This window comes from Apteryx rowi, unplaced genomic scaffold (assembly GCF_003343035.1).
Source record: "Apteryx rowi isolate R43461 unplaced genomic scaffold, aptRow1 scaffold_31, whole genome shotgun sequence".
Classification (NCBI taxonomy): domain Eukaryota; kingdom Metazoa; phylum Chordata; class Aves; order Apterygiformes; family Apterygidae; genus Apteryx; species Apteryx rowi.
The window spans coordinates 2,103,249-2,125,867 of NW_020449530.1; the positions used below are offsets into that span (position 1 = coordinate 2,103,249).

Here is a 22,619-nt window from a genome sequence, read left to right on the forward strand (position 1 = left end):
CGGAAATCTTGGTGCCTCGACTCCTGTCCCATGTGTGCTCAGTGACTGATGCACTCTTACAAGAGTGGTTCCCTGTCAGCTTCTAAAACTCTGCTGCATGTATCCAAATCAAAGGTCCCTGCGGGGCTGGGTTCTGCCAGCTGGAGATGGTGCACTGTCCCTGTGTGGGCTCCCCACCTCCCCACCTCCCTGCTTTGAAGCAGACCAGTGAATCTTCCATCTACCACATACTTCATATTGAGGATGTTTCAGTATCCGAACTGCAGCATGGCTAAAGCAGGGACTGATCCCTGTGCACCAGTGCATAGCGTCCAACAGCCAACCTTTGGTCAAGTGACTAAATACCTATGATACAGACAGGTGACTCCTTGGCTGTAGAGAACAATTCAGCCCACGCCCCCTACGTTGCAAGTGATAGGAAGTTGTTAAAAAGGCCAGGAGGCATGTCTGTCAGGCAGTTTGCTTCTGCCTGACTGCACCAGCAATGCCAGCGCAGCTAACAGGGCAATGAGCCCAAACAGTGGGCAGTTTGCTTCAGCCAGTGCGGTACCGTGAACCATTAACAACAGCACAGGAACAGGTCCCGTAGAAGATATTAGGTATTTACCTGGAGGCAAATTAAGGTGGCTTTGTTTACATGGCAATCTCTTTTGGGGGATTTATCCTTACTCATCGCTTCCATGATTCACTCTGGTTGATGAAAACTCCAGGTAGTAATTTTTTTTAAAGGGAAGTGAAACAAATTTTTAAAAACATGAAATGGTATATCTCATGGTTTCAACGGAATACAAAACATAAGGACCACTAGGTTTTATATTCTCTCTGCAGTTGCTTCTAAAGTGTTTGCACTTCTTAAATTTCTTCACAGTGTGGCTTATTTTTGAATACAAACTTTCTCTCCTGGACTATCTAAACTTCAATTTCATATTACCTACATAGTATTTTTGCAGCAAACAAAGCAACAACAAATGCTATCTAGCAACTTCCTTAAAAATAAATTTGAGAAATGCTTCCTGTTATGTTAATTCTAGCTCTGAGGCCCAGTAGACAGAAATAAGGACAAACAGTCTGAATTCTGTGACTGGTTAGACAGCACAGACATGCAAGACCCTTTGAGAGCCTGTGTTTCATGTCACTGGCACCAAGCATTGATACAAGCTCTACTCTTGCACTAACATATGTCCCTGCTCCAACCAAATGCCCCATGGGCATGCAAATAAATTATTAGACGGGAGGTTGCCAAGAAACAGCCAACCACTCAAACAAAAAGCTGGCACAAGCAAATACCCTTCTGTGTAGTCTTGAGATAATTTTTTCCTTTACAGACTTAGAGAATATTATTTGCTCCCAGTTCAGAAATATCATTACCACTGCTGTATCCTGCATTTATGACACTTTTGTCACCACAGCAGTGGAAGCTGCGCAATTCAATTTCTCAGATTTATTCCCATAGATTATAATGTTGCCACACTTACTAGTTGCTGACTCTTGCTCAACTGCTGTGATAATTTAAGACCCAGAGAAGCAGCAGCCTGGGCAAAGGGTGCCCAGATCCACAAATGTAGATAAAGCATTTACTTTTCATAGATTTTAATGGAACGCATGTTCCTAACTGACTCTGCATTAGTTTTAGAACTGTATACAGAGGCTATTCACATTGCCTGACTTCATGCCTCTGATTTAGCTGTTTGAGTTAGGCTACAGAGGCAGATAGGTTCCTATTGCAAGTTTTCTGAAAGGCCTTCTGATGGCTCCATCAACTATATGGACAGCCTGGGCATTTAACTTATGCCCTTAGGTTAGATACCTGACTTGAAACAGCATGGCTACCCAACAGTGTGTTCATTTGTACTAAAAAAGACCTGTACTTGGTTTTCAGATTGAGAAGGGAACAATACACTTGATGTTTTTTTCTGATGTGCTCACTTGGACTGCACACTCCAATTTCTACTGGTATTGAAGTACATTGCAAAATATGGGGCTAAATCACTCATTTTGCCCCCAGTGGTGTCTGATGTCAGAAGAACCCCATATTATTCTGCCAACATCTCACCTCATTGTGTCACCTTGGCCATATCATCAAACCTTTCTAGATACGTGTTCATTTTCTCTGAAATGGGGATTATAATTCTGCACTCACCTTGCAGACTCTGAGATCTGCAGATGAAACACATTACAATAAGTGCTAAGTACTATAGTTATTACTGATGCTAATGTTTCCCAAGTGAGACTCTGAAGAACTATAAAGCAAATCTAAAGAGCAAAGAAGTCCCATTAATTCTCCAGCTGGGATTTAAGATTTCTTTTTCTATCAAGCACAACAAGAATAAATTGCAGTATCCAGGCTGCTTCCTTTAACAGAATGTGCATCAAGTGAATGACTTTGTCTCCAGTAAGAACCCTGCTTCCCGTGGTGCCTCTCATGCCCATCATTTCATAAATGAATTTACGGGCAGCTGTCAGAATATCAATGGACTCATCTTTTTTCTGTGGAGAGCTCTCATTTTAATTAATATGTGAATATTGCCTAGCTTTTCTCTTCTCATTGCCTGTTTTGGAAATGCTGTACTCATTCATCTTATTCACTAATTTAATAAGATACAGCTTTCATTCTGCTACATGCATACAGTGTCCTAGTAACAATCAGTGAGTATGTTCTTACATGCAAGCAGCATGCGGAAGGGAAACTGTGCAGAGATAAAGGACWAGTATTCTTTAGATCTCCTCCTGGTTCTGGCAGAAAAATATACTAGCTATTACTGGGGAATTCTTTGGGGGTTTCTATTTTGAAAAGGAGTTCTGCATTAGGAAAGCTTCTACAGAAGAAGAGAAAGGGGAATTTAAATTATCTGTAGGATCTCGGTGGTTACATACCTCCCAAAGTTAGACAGACTGGATCAATGAATCTAGCACAATAAAAATTGCAGAAAAATGGTGAAAATATGTGGAAAATGCTTATCAAGGGCTCAGAGGCCAATGTCCACACAGAAAGTATTATACACATGCTATTTCACTACATACATGTGATATATATACACTGTATAACCTAATTTAGGGGTATGTACAAATGCCTGCAATTAGAAGGAAAGGGCTTGATTCACACTTTCACTAAACGTTGTCCACAGGATCTAGGACAACAATAAAAAGCCATAAAGCAGTTGTCAGCTGCACCTACTTCAATCAAACGGAAAAAGGCTTTAGGTAAAAAGACCTTGACACCAGTAAACCAGCAGCAAAGATGGAGTACCTAGTATGTAGTAACAGAGCTTGTTACTACAGCAAAACCAGGCTGGGCATTGGACTGCATCACAGAAGACTGATGCAATGCAGTTATGAATGGAGCAGAAGTAGGAAGCGTTAGCCAATACTAAGATGGAGAACTGTAGGTCAAAGATTTCATTTATGTTTAAATTACAGATTTTACAATACGATTTAAATATATATCTTCCATATAAGACTTGTTTTTACATGGCTTCCTCTCCTTCCAAAGCCTCACCATATGCACAAATACATCCTGTGATGTTGAAGGAACACAACCATGGGCTAAGTGAGCTTACACCATATACAGAGAGGAATATGAGAGGCAGAGGAAGGTTTCAATTGTGCCAACCAGATCTGTCATTAACACATGCAGATTACTGCACACCTATGAATGCATTACCTTGCCACTAGTTAATCTTTCTGGAACTTACTTTAGCCGAACTTCTCAGTTAACTTTAAACAGCATCCGTTTTTCTTCTTTTCATAATAATATTGACAGTAATATGTAGTGTTCCATAAATATTTGTTCATTTCAGCCAGCGAGTGGAATGCACATCACACGGAAGACCACATAACAGACACAGTTAAACTTCTGGCCCTCCCAAGGGATGGCTGTCACAAGCCTTAAATGTATTCTGTTCTGTATTTGAAAGGAAGAACTTAAAATCCTCTTCACACTTCCCTGCAGAGGTATTTTTTGCTTAACCTGTGGTATCTCAAATGTCTCATAAGCACAGCATATAGGACTCTCACTCAAAAGCAGACTTTCCAGAAAGCAGCCTAACTCTCTGTTAAAAAGTGCAAAATGAGCAGTCTCCCTGGGTAACTGGTTGTACTGCTGAGCTAACATCTGAGTCCACATTAGGAGCCCACTCAGTGCTCTGCAGAGTACCTGCCTCCAAAAGCCATGGAAGCAACTCGCTTAATCCATGCAGCTGAAGGAGGACAGGAGCAGCAGATGGGCTGGGTCACAGGCTGACAGAGCTGCTACCAGAACAAATAGTAAAAGATGTCTCTCTTCTGAATATGGATCCTCTCATGACATCCTGAACCGGTTTTCTAGTCTGATAAATGACTTGCATTGTTCATTTGCCTTGCCATTAGGAACAACTACTGGGCCAAAGCACAAGGCATTTATAGACCAGGATATGGTTTACACCCTAAGTTTCTGGTGCCTCTCTAGTATTTTCAAGCAACCCCTCCGGTTCGCCACAGAATTCTGGAGCAATTCATTAAAAAAAAGGTTAAGAAAGAAGAAAGAAAAAGGAAAACTGAAACAACTGAGTATCTACAACTCTTTCAACAGTATTTCATGATGGTGAACAAATCAGAACAACACATTCTGAATCATTCTACAAGATCCCTTTGTATTCTTTATGGTTTTCAGCAAAGGAAGGTGCGACAAGCAGCAATGCCATCAGTTGTGCTTGAATCCACCCTGCGTAATGATCCATGGGTACAACAAGTAGGAGTATTGCATGTTTTCTGGACTCCTCCTAGCTTGTGATGCTCTGGGCAAAGCAGAAATCCCCACTTGAAAGTCAGAAGGATTCTACTATTGCAGGCTGATCTGGCAGTGCCTTAGAAATGGGTGCCCAAGAGCTGCAAACGCTGTGCATAATGTGTTGGGAAATGATACAAAAAACCCCTGCTCATGAGCAAAGTGACTAACCACAGAGAAAGGATGCCAAGACAGTGTGATCAACATCTAAAAAAAAATATTTCCCCCACTTTGATCATTTTTGCCCCTCTAAAAATCATGATGTTTCTCATACTTTGCTCACTAGCATTATTATTAATGACAATAATCGACACATAAGCTTCAAGCACAAAAGTGTTTTTTTAGCAGGTCACGTTTCCTTAAACTTGTACATGGGAGAACTTCTGCATCTGCCATCCACATAGATATACACTTGGGTGGCGAATCAGTAACTCTGATGAATAGTAACTCTGATGAGGATCCCTACTTCAGCAAAAGCATCTTTATTCTTTCAGTTTGCAGCCCTGTGAATCTGTCTTCCCTGCAGAGTCCAGGAGAAGCAAAAAACTGCAGAAGCCAGTTTCAACTTGATACGCTTAGGTCATAAGAAACTCTCGGGGGAGTGTTGCTTACCACCAAGACTGCTAAGCTTCAAAGTGACTGAGATGCAGCTCCAGCAGTTTTATGACATTCCTGCCCGTCACAAGCCATTTCAAGGTGAGTGACACCTGAAAACTCAGTGAGTGGTTTAAGGTTTGTGAGATACAGTGCATAAAAGGATGCATCAGGACAGCAGGCTTGTACTTCTGTTTGGATGGTGCAGTGCGTGGGGAGCCATGCCCAGTAGCTCACAACAAACATCTTTTTGGAGGGAACACACTCAACTAAAATTCCTGCTGAAGTCAGCTTCCTAGCTGCAGGGTTGTGCGTGTTCCCTCCAGAGAAGTGGTTTAAGGTAGGTCTGTTTGAGGACTACATCTAGTATAGAGGAAGGAAACTATTCTCCTGGAGGCTGGCCCCTGTTAGTAGAACATCAAAAAAAAGGAAAAGTGAATGTGAGACAGAAACTGGGCTGTACTTTTTAAAGGACAGGCAGGTCACCTGGACAGAGGTTGAGACACATCTGAGAAAGCTGTGGGAACGAGCAACAGTGACTGAATATTTTCATCTGAAATACCATTCAGCAAGTTGGAACAGTAGTTTATGTTTTCTGCAAGTTGGAAGACTCAGTTTGGGAGTGACTTGCTCAAAATATTTCAGCATTAATATTATCATGGAAAAGAGAGCAGCAGGTCCCTCTCCATCTGAGCAGGCATGTTGCACATGCAGTACCTAACAGAGATTAATTCTCAGCAAGTGCAGACATTTTCTAATACCAGTATTCAAGCAGTACATGTGAGAAGCCTTCTAGATGATGCCTTTCTGATGGCAAATGACCAAGCAATTCAATTCACTGACCAACAGGTACAGGAACACACACGATGGATGTAAATCATTCTTGAGTTATATTCTTTGGTCACACTGAACAGATTCTATTCGGCTTCATGATCAGAAATGGAAATCACCTCTCCTGTTCTGAAATGTGCACAAAACTCTGTTTTAAACCTTAGTCTATTACATTTCTTCTGTGACTAGTAAATAAAATGCTTGTGATTGTGTGCTGCTCCTGCATGTGGTGTTCTTTCAGACACTTGCTAACATAATGACTAGTCTGATACTAGACACTATTATCACAATATCATGAGTCAGAAGCATGAGACATGCTAGCTGGGCAGGCTCTGTTACTGTGCAGCCAGGAGGTAAGCAAAGATTTCAAGTTAAAGGATTTTGTCCTTAAAATCAGCTTGTCAAACATGTAATTAAAGCTTTTGCACCTCTTGAGTAGGACATTGAGAATAGGTCAATTACTCCAAGCCAAAGAAACAGGCATTTTCTAGTGGCCTTGAAATAACTGATTTTTAATTTGCAAATACTTTTAGTATTCAGGAGCGTGAGGGACTGATAACAACAGCTTGAGCTAAGCTTAGTGTGGGCAGGTGTTATGCAAGCTTCCCTCACACAGCTGTGTTAAAGCAACTCATTTGTGACCTGACATAGCCCCTGTTATTCTGCTCGTGGTTCTTCAAACAGCTAGATAATACACTTATATTTTGATCTGCACATCTGTGAGGATCCACGCAGCTTTGCCACTGCACCTCCGTTCCGATGTTTAACCCCTCTGCTATTTCAGCCTACGGGTTTTAATGCAGTTGGTAACATCCCCATCCTGATCTCCAGTAACCCTTATGTTATCTATCCTAGGATCCCCTACAAACCTCTACAGTCTACTTATAGGGACACCTCTGAATGCAGTCCTTCCTCAAGTGGATAAGGAAAAGTGAGCTGCATCATGCTGTGGTCATGTAAATGGAAATAAGAATGTAAGCAGCACAAAGAACATTCATGGGCCCTAATTTAAATCTAGGCCTCAAAATCTGAAAGGCCAGTTCCCAAATCTGTTGATTTATCTGTACTGTCCTGCTAACTGAAGAGCTGCTGTAACCAGCAGGCAGACACAGTGACACAGCTATTTTCAGTTCAGTTCCCCAGCTGGAAACATTTTTCTCTCTCCTTCCCTCACCACCTCTCTGGGCTTAATGTTGTTTTTGAGATAACTGGGATAGAGGAACCTGCATTTCTTCCCAGGAACAAACACAACCGGAGATTTTCATCTTATTAGCAGACTGTATTGGAGTGGATGGGAAGTTTCTCACCCAATAAACAGAAGTGAGGAGTCACAGAGCAAAACTGTGACTGCTTTTCTGCTAGTCATGCCTATACTGGGGTCCTGCAGCAAGCTTCCTAGTTTTCCCAGCAAAACACTGAAAAGGGCTGGGTGCCATCCACAACTGTCTATTCTTTTCAACTGTGCCAACACTGGCTATCAGTTCAGTAGCATACGTATAGTTCAGCTGTGTAATGTCACCCAGACTCCTTGTCTTTAAAGTCTGCCTCAGGAATATCTCAGCGTCACAGACCTCCCGTCAGCTACAGCTCACTGCACTGCTCCATTGCACTGCCATTACAACAGCAGGGTCAGTTTTCTAACCCTACCTGAATTTAAAACAAAATACTATTATCTTTGCCTTCTTGTGTGCTCGTTTGTGAATTTGTTTAAGAAAGTGATGGACTACTCATGCTGTCCTGCAGTCAGGGGCAGGGAAGGTGGAGGATGCAACAATTTCCCCAGGGGAGCTCTGCTGATGCACCTCTTGCCTCCCCCAGCCTGTCTGGACCTCTTAGAGACTTTCCACTTTGGCCCTAGCCCCCACACAGTTCTTGTTTAGGGCCCAGGAATACTTTGTCTAGGCCTCAGTATTTATCTTCCTGCACATGCCTCTTCAAGATATAATACAAAATGGAAAGGGGAAGAAAGACAGGCAGGTTGGTCATGATGAATACACACTGACACTGAGGGAAAAAAAAGCCCATAGCAGAACAATTTCTGTAACAGTTGGTCCTATCACATTCCTATATCTACCAGGAACACTTCTAAGACATTGCACTTACAAGATCTGTTTTGAAGTTTCTAGTTGCACAAAGTTTTTTCTATGGGTCTTTGGACAAACTCCATTCAATTGTCTCTACCAAGGCACTGGATGCCATTTCTGACACCTCTTTTGATTTCCCTGCCTGGAGGATGCCCTTCCAACTATCACAGCAGAAGGGTGCAAGCCCCAAGTGCTATATTTATCTGCCAGTCCAAAATAAAGTTTTTAGGTACCATGAAGTGTCCAAGTAGGTATTAGATGACTATGTTTAGGCAGCTGAATCCCATCTATATTACCTATGCTTTAGTTTCCTAGGTAAAAAAAGGAACTATAATGCTGTCTTTTGACTGTTGAGACTGCAGACTCTTGGAGCCAAAGATGTCTTTTATGTGTGTACATACATATTTTTGTTTGTGTATACACAGGCACACTGTGGCTTCAATCTCAGTTGGCTCTACTATAATACAAGTAATTCTCACCCCCAACACTTGCTCCTAACTCCAGACATGCTCCATGTCCCTCAGATATCACTGCTGAACACCACAGCCTCTCTCCTGACAGTTCTTTATACCACATTAAAAAGTCCTTAGGATTTCAGCTGTTATCAGTCCTGTTCACCAATGCTTTCTTCACAATGAAGAGACTTTTAAGACTAAATCTGCAATGATAATTGGTTTTCAAATGCTGATCTCTGGTTATTCTCACTGACTTCAGCAGGAACTGATGAATACACCACAGTTTTGAAAAACACTTTTTAAGTGCCCTTATAAAGATTTAAGAGCACACTTTGGGTATTTACTTTAAAAAATGGCCTTGCTGTATAAATAGTCAGTTCAGGGGTTTGTGGCTTTTCTTCCTAAAATTTTCTGTAGAAACCTTGGTATTGAATGCCTTCTAAACCTCTCTAACCATGGGAAATAAAGCACATTCATCATGTCAGAAGGTATGGCAATAGCAGTGTTCTCACAGACTGTTTCCTTTACTGTCCCTTCTTGAGAAGTGGAATCACAGGGTCAATGGATAAGCACAGACAGCTTCAGGAAGTACTTCTTAATGGGGCAGATGGAGATTAATTTATCTGCACAAAGGTGCCTTCCCTAACCATATAAACAATGGACTCTCTCTAAAGCCTCACCTTCAAAGATACTTATCTTTGACATACTTGTACTAGAGAGGATTCCTATGTCAATATAAGTCTCTCTTCCAGCAGGCAAAACAGAGGTGTTATCTCACCAGACATACATTGCTAGGGAAATAGCCTTTATAGTAGATAAACTTAATGCCCTATCAACATTAATGTCAGCTTCTATATGCTGTAGCTAGTCACATTTCACTGCTCTAGCAGTTCTCAGTAACGTTGTTCATTTTTCAGGTTACCAGAGCAAGGGAACGGAGAAGCCGGAAAAACTGTATGATGAACAACACAAGCCAGATCCTCAGCCGCTAGAGAGCAGAGTGCACGTAGATCACCACTCAACTATTTCAGTCACAGAGGATCTTACAGGCAGAGCTTTTCCCCAAGCATGAACTATAGCAGCCTAGAGGCTTACCTAATTTAGGTAGCTTTTGATGGCTGTAAGGGGATAAGAAGAAGAACTGAGACTGCAGGCAGAAATTAGCACAGCTTTGGAGTTTGCTCTCCACACTGCCCTCCCTTCCTCCACACAACAGGAGCAGCAGTGGCAAAGACGATTTGATAGATGCTCATGTGGTGACTCTTTCAGGGTTAGTTAATTACCTCTGAGCCTTCTCTGTTCACCAGCACTCACTCAAGAAGCTGGCTGCTGGAGTCAGACACATGTCTGAATTTGGCCCACCTCTCCCAAATAAGTGAGTTACTCTGCTCTACTTTCTAAAAAATGCTTTTTCTGCTTCACCAAACAAGACCAGGCCTTCTCACACCATGCTGGAACAAATACTTCAGAGTTATATACTGTAACATCTGCCATAGCTTCGTCCTGAGGCTTTCTGACTACCAGCAGCTCTTCTTCTCTCGCTCTCCATTCAAACAAAGGAAACAATTCCTTTTCTCCATACAGTGCTTTAATGTAAAAGGCAGGCTTGAGCTAAACTGCTTCTACATGTCATTTAGTTGGATAGGATTTACCTACCCTTGGCAGTAACTATCACCAGGGAAAGAAGGGGAAGGATGTGTTCAAATGGTTGCTTGCATTTTGTTCTATGATCAAAGCTTCCTTTCAGCCAGAAAGGGAGAAGGAGAAACTAGGAAGTTGTGAAATTTATGTAATGATGAAGCTAAATATTGCTCTTTGGTTAAAGCTGGGTTGTTAAATTATATTACTAATTACAAACCAACCTGTTGATTACCTGACAGAGTGAATCCTCCATACATTCAGGGGAACAAGAAAGCTGTATCTATTAAAGTGATTAAGAAATACAGTGAATTCCCAAAGAAGGAAAATAGTTCAAAAACATCCTGATAAAACCTGTAAATACTTTATTTGATACAATCTGAGGTCAAAATTCTGGTTTAGAAGGCAGAACAATGGTGTGAGAGACTATTTGGGCTCTGACATTGAGGGGGAGGGTGATCTTGAAAAAGTCATTAAACCTTTCTGTGCCTTTTTCTCTAAACGAGACAAAACAGAACATTTTCTCCATGTAAGAACCAGAAAAATTTTCTCCCTCCCTAAATATTAACTTGCATACATATCTTAAAGAATAGATGTTGTAGGTGAAATATTTCTAAGCATAATTTAGAACCCAAACTTTCTAATTTCACTTTGCTGAGAAAACTAATTTTCTCCTTCTTTATAAGTGTTTCCTCTTTTCTTCTCTTGGAAAGGGAGAGGAAGACAAGCAATCAAGGGGAAAGGCCCTACTGCTTCCCTGCTTTTTCACTGAAAAGAAAAAAAGAAAGCAAGATCTAAAGAGAGTCAGTAGGGAAAACTCTCATTTTTATTTTTATTTTTACTCCAGTGGGGAAAAAGTCAAATGGTGGCATCATAGTCTTGTTGACATCAATGAAACACAGGGCAAAAAGGGAAGTATTTCATCCAAAACAATCTTTTTTGTTACTTCATGAACTTTTTAAAATGGCAACATGCTAATCTTCACCTACAGAGCTGAACATAATTGCCCCAGGTACTCTGCTACTGCAGCTCCATAGAGGGTCACTATGCCTTCTCATTCTTTTATCTGTCATTTTTCCACTTTAGAATATAAAAGCTTATCAGGGCCCAATCCCACATTCCCTGAAGTGAAATGCTAGTAAAGACAATGGGTCAAATTCATGATGGATACAACTCCATTTAGACAGTGGAATTATGCACTGGGGCAAATGTTACTATCAGGACTATTCGGTCCTGTAAGTAATTTCAGATCACAGATATCTCATGCTCTCCCTTCAAAGGGCAACAATTACCCAATACTGAAGTCATGTGTGAGCATAAAGCAGCCTCTGGCGCACCAAGACCTCAGATCGGGCAACATTCTCAAGAGCTGACACTTGTGCGTTTTGTTATTGACTTCAGATGAGACAGATCAGGACCCAAGTCTTTACCGAGGCAAAATGCCTAGCACCTTCAGCAGGATTTTTGCCTAAGGACTGCAGGAGTGATTCAGCCCCATGTGAGAACCAATGTCCCTTTCTAGGCAGCATGCTAATTAGAGACTCCAGCTGGACATCTGTAGCACAAACCCATGTGGCATTTTGCAACCTGAGCCTCTCTGTGTCACAAAGCAAAGACAAAGCTGACTCATAATTTACTTTGACACGCCTTTGAGTAACTGTACTCCAACATGGATATTTGTATTAAGAGTAGTGTATGAGCTACTTCAAAAGATGAAAAGGTACAAAAATGCCACCGGGACTGTGCATGCACCAGGCACAATGCTAGTGCATGCACCGGGCACAGCACACAGTTGGGAACTGCTGTCACTCCTACCCAAGCAAATCATGTTTTGGAACCTGCAAATGAGTATATGGAATTTTTTCTCTAGAAGAATTGGGTATGTACAGTGAACACCAGGAAGCACTTTTTTTGTCCCTCTGTCTCCAGGTGAAAGAGAATGAATCTATCACAGCTACTAAACTCCTTGTGAAGCACCTATCAATGCCCTTGCAAAATGCCTACAATTGTTGGCACTAAAGCTCATCTTTTCTTAGTTACCAGATGATTATTTTCCACATCAGTGGACAATGATAAAAGTAGATGACACTGTGCTTTCTTCGTCTATAGATGAGGTTTTGACAGATAATAAATCATTTCACAACACTGGCTTTTATTTCCTTGGATTTATGCATGAAAAGCAAAATGCAACCAGGTTGTTTCATACCATTCTCAAATCACTAACTGGTTTTGCAGGAACTAAACTGATATGGGTTTCATTTTCCAGTCTGTGCCTCTTACAGCTTTTGCTTAGATGACCTCAAAATCCATGTGAGCACCTTAGACTTTTTATTTTTTTTAACAATAGCCCAAATCCTCTAAAATATCAAGCTGTACTCTCCTGTCAAGGATGGGCTGCCCATGTCCTTCCAGGTACACATTTAAAAAATTGGACTCTGCAGAGGATGAAACTAGAATGAATCAAGGTGAGTTGAATTGCTGTCAACAGAGTTACTTCAATGCATTCTGGTTAAACAAGAGACAAAAATTAACCTAGCACACTGCCTTTTTGCTTGTAGAGTCAGAAGACATGAGTTTAAAAGGAAGTGATGGTTAAGACTGAAGTTAAAAGAGGCATCTTCTATATATACTCATTTTCCACATGGAATCTTCCATGTTAATTCCCTAGCTGCGCAATTTCCCCATTGAATTTCATCATAGAAACTGGACCAACAGCTTTTTAGGTGATCCTGAAATTTTACCCTTTAACCAGGTCTCTGAAAATCCTGTTATGTACTTCTGTCTCAGAAATTATCCTGCAGTACCATACCATTTTTCAGGCTGAAAGTAATAATCTATTTCCTTGTCAGTACACTAAGCACATGATTTGGAAGCCACAGAGCAAGCTGACATATGAAATTACTAAATGTAAAATTTTAACAAAGTTGGTGTTCTTTTATCTTGGTATCCTGATTAGATCTGCACACAAAACTCTCCCTAGTCAACTGTTTCAAACCACTAACTTTTCCAAAGGATTGCACAAGATTTAGTGACAACTTTCACTAAAGTCAATGGAACTTTTTTCATACATACCCTCACTGAAATCAGTGGAGCCCACGTATGGTGTAAAAGTTGACTTTGTAAAAGGAAGTCAAGTCAACAGGAACTGGAGAGACAAATCCTAAAAACTTTTACATGAACTTTTTAAAAAAAGGTAGTCATGTTTTTTATCACTGTTATGTAATAGAGTCAAATTACTATTGGAGCTCTTGGGAATAAAACTCTGGGTTAAAATCACTGAGGCTTTTACTTCTGGAGCTCTCAAATGCTTCTCTTTCCCTGTTTTGAACCACTGACTCTCCTGTTGTCCTTATTTCTGGCCTGATGTTCACAAGCACAAAGCGCTTCCCTGGAAGATGCAGATTTTCCAAAAGTTCTAATGGTCCAAGAGGTCCTATTTCTTCTAAAAGTTTTACTTTTGCAACTGAAAACTTCCTTCCTTTCTCAAAACTGTTTTCTCCTAGGGAAGTCAAACCTTACAAACCCGAGATTAAATATACTTCTCTGCCCAGGATTAAGGCCTAGTCATGACAACATGCTGCTGTTCACAAGAAACATTGCTTTTAAGTGTAAGGCAAAACGTGCAGTCTGCCTAAAGATTACGTCACAGTTGATTCATTAGGGACAGTGAACTCAGACATTAACAAACATTTCCAAAGATCACTAAGGTCCTACAAAAATTGCTTGGAAAGTGAAGATTGAAGTTTGTTTCTTTTTAAGCAGCTTAGACTTTTAGAAGTTTTAGAACCTGCCTGTATTTCTATACTTTCTGTCTTCATGTGGGCACCTCTGCATTCCCAGTTTAATTGAGACATAAATCTGCATGTGCAATCAAAACCCTTGTACCTTTCACTATCTAATATACTCTCTAAACTATTCCTAGATAGTTTTGATAGGCAACACATTGATTTCCACTGCTTTTTCTGTTGTGTTACATGAAAACCTCATTATCTACAGTCATCAGTCCCATTACAAGAGAGCCCTGGAGTATGATTAGGCTTTAAATTTTTGTAGGGTAAACTACTTGCACATCAGCTCTTCATAGAATTTACGCACCTGCCTAGGATATGACTTAATTAAAAAAAAAAAGTGTTTTTTTGAATCACAGAATGGCTTTGTTATCAGACACCAGGCCAACCAGCGGGCTCTGTTACACTTAGGGATTCTGCTAACATCAATGGGGTTGTACTTGCATTACAAACAGCAGCAACCAAACAGGACTGAAACAGAGGAAGGGCAAAATCTGTGCCATTAGAAATGACAAGTTACTTCTGCTTGGCCATTCACAATTTTTTCCTGACTCCAGTGCAGTCAATGGGAGTTTTGCCCATTACCTTCAATAGGAGGAGAATCTGGCTTGGATTGAGGTTTCCTGTTTCTGCCCACAGCAATATAGACGCATTCCAGACCACTATCAGGAAGAAAAAACGGGCAAATTCCCAGTTGCTGTGGTAACAGGAGGGCGGATTCTCTTCCCTATCATGTAATTTTGAGACTCAGCATCTGTTTCGTGCCATGACACATGTTTCTCTCTCTGTCAAATTAATATTTTCTTCCCTTGCAAAAGGCTCATCAGAGGAAGGGCATAGAAGAGAACCGTAAACACGTACAGCCCCCAGAAGTCTCTTCACATTTCCCATCTCATATCTGCCATAATGGTGAAATCATGTTTGCAAACAACAAAGAAAAGCTGCCACTTCCCAGAACACAGGGGATGGATTCAACTTGCTCTGTGAATGCCCCTCAATGCATGTGAGAGACACTGGTAATTAAATTGCCTCAAAGGAATGCAAAGACCTATTCAGTGGGAAGTATCAGTTAAAGTCTGCACAGATTGTCCAGCTCAGGCTACATTTACCTTCCTTGCTCACCCTTTCCTCCACCAAGGTCCTCACTGTTGTAGTACTTGGATTTGTTGATCATTTCCTTAGATGCTGTTAACACCCATTGAGACTTAGAGCTTGGTTTGAAAGCTTCAGGAAAGCAGTGGCACACACAAAATAGGACTGATAATGCCCTAAGGCCAGCAGCACTTCTAAGGACCGGCACAGGCAATCAGACCAAATGGGGATGCAAGTGAATTTCTCTTCACTTCTGCCTTGTGTTCTGTTTTACAGAATGCAATTCCCATGCTGGCAGGCAGACAGCTCTCCTTACAGAGCAGGAAGACAGCAAAACCTGCCTCTCCAGCCAAGCACAGAGAAGAGACTAGAAACAGAAGTTCTCCGTGTTTGGGATGATTTAATTCAGGTAGACTACTTGGGCCAGAGCCAGATGGTATGAATTGCTCAATCTCAGAGTTGCAGATTTACATTTGCTGAGACTCTGGTTTAATACATATATTTATGTTTGTTACTTGCTGCTGAACTCTTCTGATGGTCTTCATGAAAGAAAACTCCAAATAACCTCCAAAACACTAGGGAAACTGAGGCAGTAAAGCCTTAAGTGACTTGTTTGATGTAATAGCGTGAGTCACTGTCAGAGTTCATGCTGGTGCTCAGGTGCTCCTGAGCGTCAGTGCATGTGTAACTGATGTAAAGGCAACCCCTAAAATTTGTTGAACGAGTAAAACAACAACATCTGTAGAAGGTCTGATCTGCTTCATACACGTCAGTAAATGGTTATTTGAAAGGCTCAGTGCTGATACTTTAGAAGTCAAAATTGTTAATAAATACATCACTGAAGAAAGTGTGTTAGAAAGAGACAGTAACACTCCACTGTGAAGATCAGGACCTTATACTGAAGACAGGRGGCAATGAGTTTGAAGGATACCAGGGATTAAAGTTTACTCAAGAGATAACCACTATGAAGTAACAGAAGAGACATCTGATCCCTTCAGGGAGGACTAAACACAAGAAGAGAAGCAGGACGTGGAGCCTCAGCAACGCAATGCCAAGCAGCCTGGCACAGCTAGCAGGTGGGATTCAGATGTGCTGGAGGGAATCAAGCCTAAGGGATTCCTGAGGGCATTTACARTTGAGTCTTAATTGCTGTGCCATCTGTCCCATATAGTTGGAGCTTATCTTGTAGATGGTCTGGATGAAGAGATTTAATACCATCTTCCTCCCTTGGTCTAACCCTGCTAGGGATTGAACACTGGCATGAATGCCAAAACATTCAGCGTAATAGATAACACACACAATCCCTCGCCCCATCACTTACTCATGGCACTTTTTATATGGCATTGTCTTAAGCTGATGCCATTAAGAAAAGTGCCTCCACTTCTCTGTTTGATCTTGCTACACAGTGTTCTTTCAACTAATTTTCTAGCAGATCCACCAAGCCCCATGAGCAGTACACCTGGAATGTGACTCAGCTTCAGGAGAGCAGAAAGGACTTTTCAGAGCTGCTCTGTTCTGGTGGGTATCAGGCAAATGCTGGTCTCAGCACCCAAGTGGCTTGACGTGACTCTGTAGAAGGTATGTTTGTAGGCAGTAGGACATACAGGATGCGTATATAGGTAGATACAATAAGTATACCAGCATTTTCTTCCTATGTAGCATACATGGGAGACAAGCTTGTCAGCCAGTGAAGTGAGTATTACATTTTAGGATAGGGTGCCTGCAAGCTATTTGGCTTTGAAAATACAGCATCACTTGTCACATGAATAAAGTTTGAAACTCAGAACTATCAAGAAATATGACGGGCGAGTGAAGAGTTAACAGGACTAAAGAAGTCTACCAACCGATATGCGCAAGGACTGATATGCGCAAGGCTGCGGAATAGAAGAATTAACAAGACTGAAGAAGTCTGCCACCTGGAATCTGCATGGACCCCCAGGGAGGGAAGAAACAATACGGAGGTGTGCTAGCAGGGTCCTCCCAAGCAGACAAACAAACAGTCCTGTGATTGTGAAACTCGCAAAAGTCAGYAAAAGCAGTGTTTGCCCAGAGCCCCAGCCGTATAAAAAGAGCCTTGGGAGCTAGGAGAGTTGGAGCAGGGATGGGAACGGGACCTGATCATCCTCTCATTCCCCCCCTCCCCTTTTCCTGGGACGCTGGATTAAGGTAACTCCTCGAGGTTGAGAGTCCTCTCACTAAGAGAGTGAACAAGAAAGCTTTCAAGTAGGGATAAGCAGTGCTTCCAATTAATAGCACAATAATTGATGGTTTTGGGTTATCCTTTCTAAATTAGTAATTGATGGTTTTGGATTATCCTTTCTAAATTAGTAATTGCATTATTTTAATGGATGTTACTAATCCAAGAACTTGCGTGAGGAAATAAACATTTTTTTTTATTACGTTACTGTCTCAGTTGTTGCTAGAGAACCTTCATAGCGTGACAAAATACCATAGGGCTTGAACAATATGGTACCTATCACTGTGCAAAAGTAAATACAACAGCCTACTGGAAAAGAAAAGGATCATGCTTTATGAAATACAAAAGGCCAGAAAGCAAACTCCCCAACTCTCCTGGGTGCAGCACGCATCCAAGTATTCTTATGGGCTTTGGGGTGGGGCGGGGGGTTACTGCTTGCACAGGCAACAGTGCTTTAGTGACACTAACAGTTTACCATTTTGATCCAGAAGCTATTTACTAACCCAGCAGAGGAAGGCAGCATAGAGACCCTTTACTTCCATAGCCAAAAAACCTTGTGGCAGGAAGGAGGCCCAGGTAAATCACTGAATAGTATACCAAAGCCAGAAGAAAGATTAATTTGGCATTCTTAGATGCAGGCCACAGATGCTAAAAAGAATACTGCTATTAACAGCCTCTTCTAGATAGGGGCATATATATCAGAGGAACAGCAAAATATGTGTCATTGAGTGATCTGTTTGCTTGGTCCCTGCTATTCTGTTCTGCAGAGTCTTTTGTTAGCATGACTGTTGTCCCCAGTACCTGGCCAGCATCAGTCCACAGCCTTCCTTCACATTCTGAGCGATTCTTCTCAACAGAGGTGCAATTCTACTCTATAGCACCAGGCACGGCAGACGTCTGTTCCCAAGCTTGGTCTGTCACGTAACAAAAACTGATGAAGTGATCCAAAACCACAGTGTCACAGTGAATGGTATTTTTTGTAGTAAGGATTGATTAACAACCATTGCCCTTGGACCTGATACTTGGCACCAAGACACTGCATTAATTAATGGTTTGGAAAAGAAATGGATAACATGTTAGTTTGCTACTAGCATGTAATTCTGTCATTAACAGACAACCAAGAGAAACTCTAGAGAAGCTGTGATTCGTAACAGGACTAATTCTTATAAACCATGCTTTACAAAACCAACCTTATTAAACTGGATATGAAGAAGTGAAAGCAAGCTGAAGATGTATTATTGTTCAGTTCTAAACATCACCACCTACAAATGAAGTTTGTTAGCTCAGACTTGGATTGCCTCCCAAGACAACTGCAATGAAGCTACATCTGACTTATTGCAAAACTCTTTTACTGAAGCAGCGTTATTTTCATGTTAAAAACAAAAATTGAAACCAGCCAGTAGCCAAGGCAGGTTTTCACCACACTACCTTGTCAGTATGGCTACACTTCCTTTGACAGGCATGCCTCTAASAGGAGAGGGCAGTTCAGATGTGATGAACATGATCCAATTCCCACTAAAGTCAAGGGAAGGCCTCCTGGTGACTTCAGTGAAGTTGTGTGTCACTTCAGGCCTTGGCTTCCCCACTCAGACCTCATATAAGGACACCAATCAGAACTCATTACAGGGGTGTTTTTTTTAATATGGAGTCCTGTCTACAAAAAACTGAAATTAGACCACCAGACCCTTTCGTGGATTATTATAGGCCACAGACCAGCAAATTCTGGCCATGAATAGTAAATTCATTACCAAGCGATTACTGAGTCTATATGCTCAAATGAAGCTATAAGCCCTATGTAGGCTTATTCACACAAAAAAAACCCCAATCTGATTTGGGGAAAGTCTGAATACTTAGTAACCTTGGTTACTTCCTCAAATCCAGATACCTAAGATAATATGACTTGATATTAAAGACCCTGCATTTTTTTTCTAAAACAAGAACTTAAGTGTTTGGGCAGCTACATGGAGTAGGGCTGACTCCCCTCCAAAGATCACAAGTGTCTGATACAAATCTTACTTGATTCTCCTGACACAACTTTTAATGTTCAGTCTTCCTATTGATGGAATACATGGTTCTAATGAGATCATCCCACGGATTTTGCTTATTTGGTTGGAAGGGCACTCTCTAGGGAAATGCTTCATGTCTTCTCTTCCAGAATCAAACCAGGATGATGCGTATTTCAGTAATGAAAACTAAGAGTAGTGCCAGTGGCTATTAACTGTAACTGTCTGAAGGTTCCAACTCTGACATTTCCAGACTGCATGACCTGTAATGATAATTGCTAGGTGTTACACAGCCTGTGCTGGTAAAAGAGGAGGTAGAGGAAGAAGATTCAAGGAAGGCAGGGAATTGCTGCTTTCTTCAAACCCTTCCTCCTTCAGCATTTCTAATTAGCAGAGATAGTTGGTCAATTCTCACTTTGCACAAACATCTTCTCAACTCCAGAAAAGAAAAATAAGAGATAATTCCCTTACAAGAAATCTCTGAGAGCTTAATTCCAGTCTGGCAAAAACAAATGCAATTCCACTGATTTCAATGGAGTTACAGATGGCCCGCTTAATGTACAACAGGGTTGATCTGGCCTTTCTCCCATATTGTAGTATTGCTTTGCCTAGAAACCTTTGCTTTCAAAGTAATTAACCATGGGTCAACAGCCAGCAACACGGAACTGCAATTAAATAAATGGAGACAGATGTATATTTTAAAACTTATCCCAGTAGCAGACTTCTAACAGCAAGTATCAATCTTTTTTCTATTTAGTATCAGCATCTAATGTCAGTATTACAGAAAAGAAACTGAGATCTGCAGAACAATATCAATTATTTTGTGTGTATTTCACCCTCCCACAGTTTCCTACAGGCATTATACAGGCCTCATGCATCAGGATAGTGAGAGTCCCAGGAAGAACTTGTTCTGTCTAATAAGCAGTCTCAGCACTAGATTACATGGGCACGAGCTCCCTTGCTAAAAGCACAGTAAGAAAGAGAGACAGAAGAAAATTGCTTACTGTTTCGAGGCTTCTCCTCATCCATGCCTTCATCTTCATTTTCTGGATCAATATCTTCTGCTTGTGTTATCCAGTCTAAGTATCCCTTCAAATCCTCCTCTAGCTGTTGTTTTTCCCGCAATTTCTGGAAATCACCACGAGCCTTAGCCTTCTCTCTTTCTTTGGAAAACTCCCTAGCAAGAGGGAGGGAGGGACAGGATATGGGCAGAAAGAGAGGAAGAGATTGAAAAACAATGGGTTAGATGGATTTCCACCAGAAAGACTCCACTTCCTATGTAGCACCACCAACTTTCTCTATTTTTTCAGTCACACACGTATGGAGTATTCTTGCTAGATACACAGGTAAAACAGCTGGAGTGGCCACATTTTTACTAGCACTTAAAGTACCTTTTTTAAATCCTATCATTCTCAACATTTGACTGATAATTCAAACAAAATTCATATATAACATTTATGTAGAATACCATTCATTTCCTAATATTCTTTACAACTCCAACTGTTATCTGCAAATATCTATATGAATAATGATTAATTTAATTCAACAATGAACTGTTTGACAATAATCTGACATCTGGAGAGTGAGACAGTGGCTCTAATTTTTAGCCAGTTCTCAATCTGACCTTATGATTACAGGTGTAATCACAAGTAAATTGGGCTAATTGCAAGTGTAATTAATGGTACCCACAATTCTGTACACATTTAATTATGGGTAATTTCACCCACAGTACTGGACAATATATTTTAAAATTCAGACTTCAATATTTTACTGCAGATTTTCAGTATTCAGGCCTGTTATCTCAACATGAAATATATTTTTCAAACCTCAAGCTGGGGAGACAAACATGAGCAATACTAGATTCTACCAGAAAGTGAACTGGTTGGTGGCTTGATGAAAGACCACTATTGGGAATATGGGCTTAAACAGAAAGTGTAGGAACAAGAATTTCATGTTGCTTAGTTATGATGCAGGGTGTCCACTTTGTCTTCTTTTTTGGCTGTAGGCTGTATCTTCCTCTGTCAGAGACTCATATACTGGATTATTTTCTTTTCTAGAAATGCTGATCTGCCTCCATTTAGAGACTCTCCTGTGGTTCTAAACCAGGTTTTAATGTTTGTATTTTTAAAAGTGTGCTTAATGATTGTGAAGAGTTCTGGACCAAGAGCATTTAAGCATTAAGTCCTGTATCTGCTGAAGCTGATAGCTACACAAGGCATGCACAGCACATAATACGGCCCACTGTTTCTAGAAATGAGAGGTAAACTCATTCTCTCCAATGTAACATCCATTACCCTAGCTGGTGACCGTCAGCAATGAGCGGTGTTTCCAAAACCCCCCTAATCTTTGCCTTACACTTGCTCCTGCAAAAAGTAATAGGAAACCCACCAGTACTTTGACAACAGTAACACTAAGACTATAAAAATCCTATCCAAAAATGTTAATGTGTGCCACACAAGTATCTTCAAGCAACCGACATGGAGATGAGTTTCTAATAATGAGGGCGAAGTACTTCCCTCTTGTTTGGTCCAAAATCCACTGAAAGATTTCCATTGACTTCATACGCTTTGGATCAGGCTTTCTATATTATGAGCAGGACATGACACCAGCACTGCAGAAGAATGAAAGTAGGCATAGGTCTTCATTTCAAGCCACAATATGTGACAAAGGATGCCTGTGTAATCCTCACCTCTATCACATGGCTAAGGTTTCAAGCCTGTCCCACAAAACTGTGATAACTAAAGTGGAAATGAAGAAGTGATTCACCGGCTTCTGAAGCCTGAAGAAAGATCACAGTCAGCCCTGGGACCAAACTTGGCCACAAGACAGAAACGGCTATTGCAAATGTGGCAAGAATGAAAAATCAAATTTTTTCTTGCTTGGGGCCATTTGTTGTTTAAAAAATATATAAAAAAACAACAACAATCATAAAAACTGAAACAAAAGAAAGGTTTTTGAAAAATCCAATTTATATTTTCTGCTTCAATAACATCTTTCCTCTGGGTCTCTCATAGCACCTTACCCAAATTAATGAATTAACTCTCCAAAAAAATCACTGAACATGGCTATGTATTATTAACCCTATTTGATAAATTACATCCCAATATTTCAGTTGTAGACTTCTAAAATGATATTTTAGAACCTATAACAAACAGGYCTGATTTTAAAAGGGACT

The 22,619-nt window shown here is 40.8% G+C and overlaps 1 protein-coding gene across 1 annotated transcript in view; it reads right to left on the reverse strand.

The window, feature by feature from the left end:
• The window catches only part of CACNA1C (calcium voltage-gated channel subunit alpha1 C), a 492,904-nt gene that overhangs the window by 122,806 nt on the left and 347,479 nt on the right, over positions 1-22,619 (reverse strand). Inside the window, 1 exon segment of the mRNA XM_026070402.1 lies at positions 20,449-20,621. Coding sequence (XP_025926187.1) covers positions 20,449-20,621 — 173 coding nt within the window.